At 38.6% G+C, this 5,772-nt stretch overlaps 1 protein-coding gene across 1 annotated transcript in view; it reads right to left on the bottom strand.

Annotated features, from left to right (window-relative positions):
* The window catches only part of SNTG2 (syntrophin gamma 2), a 192,357-nt gene that overhangs the window by 75,926 nt on the left and 110,659 nt on the right, over positions 1–5,772 (bottom strand). Inside the window, exon 13 of the mRNA XM_012810587.1 lies at positions 4,618–4,689. Coding sequence (XP_012666041.1) covers positions 4,618–4,689 — 72 coding nt within the window. The remainder of the gene's footprint in view (positions 1–4,617; positions 4,690–5,772) is intronic.

Genomic DNA, 5,772 nt, shown 5'->3' with positions numbered 1-5,772 from the left:
GGGAGCATCTCCAGCATCACTAGAGGGAGCATCTCGAGCATCACCAGAGGGATCATCTCCAGCATCACTAGTGGGATCATCCCCAGCATCACTAGTGGGAGCATCTCCAGCATCACTAGAGGGAGCATCCCAGTATCACTAGAGGGAGCATCAGTGCAGGGAGTATCTCTAGCGTCACTAGTGCGAACACCGTAGCATCATCAGCAACAGTTCACATGGGTCCTGTTGTGTTATTTGAGATTTACAATATTGCCCTAAACATCATGAAAAATATGTGAGAACTGCAGAGGTCACTTTTTACTGAAATCTGCAATTTCTTGGAAAGATGAGCTGCTCATGTGGATGTGTGCAGCTCACATTTTGAGCAGGGACATCATAACACTTGAGCTCCCTGCCCTGGGTAAGGCTGAGAATCATGACAGGGTGGATTGTTAATTTTATGCAGCTGTTATTTACACTGCACCTTTACATTTGCTTACGTTTGGTGCATGTGTGGTTTGTGTAAGTCTTGATAAATTCTAACTTTATATATTACACTTGTTTATATGATAACAAATTAGCAAATGATACATAGACTGGTAACTATGTACATCACATGAATTCATGACATGCCTAACTTTAAAATTCTTTTCAGTATTTTTAGGGTAAGGGGTTTGTTTGCGAGGTTTATCAAATTGTTGCAAATTTCCATTTTTTCTGCATATATTTATTAAAAACTACATATAGTGACCAGTGTGGCTCAAGCCCATGTTGTTTAGGGGTCACCTGTGTTTTCTTTCCTGTCACTGGTGATGTGTGGGGAGCTGAGTGTCTGCATGCAGGTCTCAGTTAGTTCCTGGAGAGTTGAGTTCAGTCTCCCTCCCCTGCTGCTACGTCCCTGAACAGTCTGCTGGCCTGTTTAACTTCCATCAGTGCAATTTTTGCCATAACATGACTTCAGGAAAGTCATTTGGGAATTCTTACTCTCCCTGGTAATTATGCAAACTGCAGCCCTCAACAACAGCTGGAGAGCCCTCCGAGATACCTGTGAGGCTCACAGGCCCTGATGTTTCTACCAGGTGAAACTGAAGAGGATTTGAGGTGCGCAAACCCAGGTTTCCCCCACCCCCACCCCCACCGTCAGTTTAGGCTTCTGAATATTTCTCACCCACTTTGTATTTCTGAGAGGGGATTAACTAGGGAGGTACTGACGTCCTCACCAAGGCCCCTGTGGAAACTATTTCTATCATGCTCCTCTGTCAAATCTACAAGCAAGTTTAATTTTCTTGAACATTTTAAGTGGACTTTTTTATGTTGAGAGGAAATAGTTGTTTGCTTTCATACCAGATGCCACTCCTTGTGGGATGGTGCCTCTCACATTCTACCTGGAGGCTCTTTACGATTTATCTCACTACTGCTATCAAGGCTGATTCATGCAATTTTCTCATTTTCTTTGTGTTAACTGTTGAAATGCAGAATACATAATTTTAAGAGTTTTGAAAAGTAATTTTTAGGGAGAAGAATGTGCCATAGAAAAACAAACACTTTCAAAAATTTTATTTCTGTTCTAAATATTAATGAATATGTTTAGAAATGGTAATTAGGAAAACATTTAAAAAGTCTATACTGAAAAGTGCTAGTTCCTATGATAATTACATATCTATTTCAATTTTGAAAAATGAATTAAATGCATATAGATGCTTTTAACTTCACGTGTGCTAAAGGGTCTTTATCAACAATCAAAGCTATAGTTTGAAAAACAGAGATCATTTTGTAAGATCACTACTTCAAGGCTTTAGGACATGTGGCTCACAAAACTCAACCTTCTTTTTAAAAATATTGAATGCTAGAAATGTATTGTTATTATTCACCCTAATTTGACTTTATAGTTGCTATAGCTATTCACCAGCTAATTCCACGGCTGTGTAATCACTTCAGCATATTTATTATTATTTTTTAAAATTTTTATTGGAAATGAGCTGGATAAAAATAGAAGTGGCCCTGAAGTTTATTAATGAATGATGTGTCTGGAATACAATGACCCTTCAAATCCATGCCAGTGCCAGCAGAATCTGGCAGACGAAGAAAGCTCGGCCCCTGAGCAGGTGGGCAGAAAAGCGGGGTGAAGCAGAGATGGGGTGTGGTTCTGTGACACGCTCTCGTGGAATTTTGATAAATGACATTCTATACATATCACACACTACCAAGAGACACATTTTAACACGTGCTTCTTCTTTATCATGTTGAAGGTAATATACCCATTTTATAATTAGAAAATGTGGAAAGATTTGAAAGAGGAAAGCAAACGCCACCAGCAAAGCCATGACCAAGCGTTAACTGTGGCTAATATTTTATTCTATCTCCTTCCAATGTACTTTTTAATGAATGTGTCTAGCACAGTAATGTTTATTTTATGATCATTAAACGCTTTTATTTTTACTACTGCTCATCACATCTTGTAATAAAGAGCTGTGATTCGAATTTATCAGGCCTTTTCACCTCTTTCTGTCAGAGTCAGCACAAAGTAAAATATGTGGGAATATGTGGCAAAATGAACTTTTTTTAAGCTACAAAATTTTATTATATATAATTTTGTGCAAGGAACAAAAAGAATTAGAGGCATTGCAGGGTTTGTAAGATTATTGTTGTTGTTTCTGTTTTGCAAAAGGGGGGGTGGGTGGAGGGAGGGTGATTGGTGAGATCACGCCCATGGTTCATCCTATAAGGGTACATGTGAATCTCTCTAAATGTAGAATATAAATGTTTTAACACAATAACTAAGAAACAGACATGAAGGTCATGTTAACTGTTAGATGAAAGTATTTCAAATTGTATATATAAACAGTACACTGTACCCCATGATAGTATTAATGTACATGGCTATGATTTAATAAAAAAAAAAGATATTGGAAATAAATTTATCATTTTGATGGTATTATTATGGGAATGCATTTCTCTTGTATGTAGTTCCATTAAAGGCACCCTAAAACTCCAGATACAAATTTAAAATAAATCAACTACAAATAGGGTGAGAGAATTATTTTTGAGGATATTTTTAGTTCAAGGAAACAAACCAAACTTTAGGACAAAAATCTTTACTCAAAACTTCCAACTTATAGTTGATAACTCTTTAAGGTTAAGTTTTCAGACTAAAACTTGAACTTTTTAAAACATTTACTTTGTATATGTATTTTCCTATTTTATTTTGCTTACACCTCCATGAAAAAGACAGAAACAGGTTTCTTTATGTGGCCCACTGCTCTCCTATACTAGAAAACAGTGATAACCAGTAATTGTGAGCGCTGTTCTCATTCTGCGATGTAGTTAGACCTTGGGGTTAGACAGGCTGGGAGGGTGTGCACCTTGGTCCAGCCCTGGAATGTGTGGTCTGTCATTATTGTCAGGAACTCACCCGCTGTCCCTGCTTCTCAGCCCACCACGGCGTCCCCCTGCGGCAGGTCTGGGATTCCTGCTCTTATACTTGTTGTTGGGGGTGGGGGGACTCATCTGATCGAGGCTGGGGGTGCAGCTCTGCCAGCCTCATGGGTCTCTCATCCTTCACAGACTGGTGGTCACAGGGCTGTGCTCTGTAACCTCAGGAACCAAATCTCCTCACACACATGCCTCACAGATCTTGGTCACGTCCCAGCCGAGAACATCCCATGGGCCAAACAATCTCTCATCAGTCAGACATAGAGGGGCAGGAACCCAATACCTGGGTGGGGTGAATACTTTGCCAATAGTGATTTCAGGTCACTTAGTGACGATGAGTGATTTTCATTTCTTTCTTGTACCCTTTCAGGTTCAACATTCCAAATTCTTTGTATAATTTTGTGTTGTAAAGAATTTTCTATAAAACTTGAGGTCTGCTAAGACACTTTCTCAATGACTTAACTGTTTCCTAAGTCTGTGCAATTTGGTAGAACCTGCACTTATGTGTCTTTATCTTTATCTCAGACACATTGACACGCAGCAACGGGGAAAGCAGATGTTATGTGGGGCTCTCTCTGGCTAACCTGCCTCCCCCAACTGTCCACATTAAAATAAAGTGCAGAGTGCAAGCCAGCGTCTGTCCACGCTGTCCCACTGGAAACGGTGAAACTGATTTTGTACCAGTGAATTAACTGCTTTAGAATTGAGCAGCTATTAATAAATCAGATTATTCTGAAAGCTTGATATGACGACTATGGATAAAACTTTTCCTTCCTTAGTCGGTGAGCACTTCCCTCTAACAGGACTTTCTATTAGTTATTCTTGTCAGTCCAGGCAAGGCTTAAATAAGGAATGCTTTTAGGTCTCGAATTTGGATCTGATTTGCTAAAAATGACCTCAACACCTAAAGCAGCAACATCAGCCACAGAAAACTAAAGTCTGGGGAATATATTATTGTAATTGGAAATAACAACAGGCACCTGTCACCCAACACGCACTCTCCGTCTCCCCCCCTCAATCATCCAGTCAGCAACAGGCTGACAACCACGATCACTTTATTGGACAGGACAGTTGGAGGGATCTGGGAGATTTTCATGTTATTTTGTTATCCCAATAGACTGTGGTGAGCAAATAATTCTTTCATTCTTTAAAGTCAATGGGATGTTTTATTTACATGGAGGCATCTGAAGTGTAAAGGAGACCTACCTTGTGAACTTGAAATAACACCTCACAGAGGTTATAGATTCTCTCTGCTCGGACCCAGTCTGACGTGCTCACCTGCAAGAGATACAACATGTATATGAGAAAATGTTCCTTTTAGTTGGAAAATCTGAACACTGACAAAAATGGTGTGTTTCCACCTTAATTAAATCCTAAGCCTTCCTTAGAGAAATGGTAACACTTCTGCTGTAAATTGGTACAAGTGATCCTGTACCCTCTGTTAGGATGTGGTGTGAGTTGGATAGACCCATTGTTAACACAGAATATGGTAATGAGGGAACTTTATTATACACAATTGGGCATAATTTTAGGGATTCACTTTGGAATCCTCTTAGACTAAATTAAAACTAATTTTAGGTTAAATTTAGAGAACTTCAGAATGAATTATGAATGAATGAGTTTCTATATTTTCTGGAATCAGACAATGGAGGGAAAGTAATGTGTAGACAATCTTTTCTCCTTTAGGACTAAATTCGCTAATCAATATTATTTCAGAAATGAATGAAAAATCCATTAGTTGTTCAATTACATTGAACATTTTTGACTGGTCTCATCTATTATAGATAACAACTATTTTTATAATAATAATGATCAAAATAATCTAAGTTTTGGATGATGACTTATGGTTTATAATCATGTTCACATACATGATGTCTAAAATATTTTATGTAGAAAAATGTAAAATATTCAACAGTGTAAAACATTTGGATGTTTTAATCATTGACATGCCTATTCTATTGGCCAGTAAAATAACCAAAACTTCACTGTATTGCATCTTCAAACCCTGAAATTACTGTATATTTAACCAGCTGCTGAGTTTCCAGTAATCATTGAATCAAACAAATGTCTCAAGATCTAAACAGTCATTTTTTACAGCCAAATGGGAACAATGATACCATGTGGATTACCAGCATTTTTTCACCAGAGTCAACTCATTGCTACTGTGGTAAGTTCCCACCCACTGGGTACAATGTGGGGGGCTGTGGCACCCAACGGGTGAGGGACTCAACTGTAACATGGACTTTGGATTTTGACTTGCAAATGCAGATAACGTATTTAGTTATTGAGTCCTAGCCCTCTCACTGATCTGAAATGGAAGGAAAGAAGGAAGGAAGGAAGGAAGGAAGGAAGGAAGGAAGG

Source organism: Otolemur garnettii, unplaced genomic scaffold (assembly GCF_000181295.1).
Source record: "Otolemur garnettii isolate 467f Iridium unplaced genomic scaffold, OtoGar3 scaffold00139, whole genome shotgun sequence".
NCBI lineage: Eukaryota > Metazoa > Chordata > Mammalia > Primates > Galagidae > Otolemur > Otolemur garnettii.
Note: the sequence above shows the minus strand (reverse complement) of the source record. Positions and strands in the feature narration are given on the sequence as shown.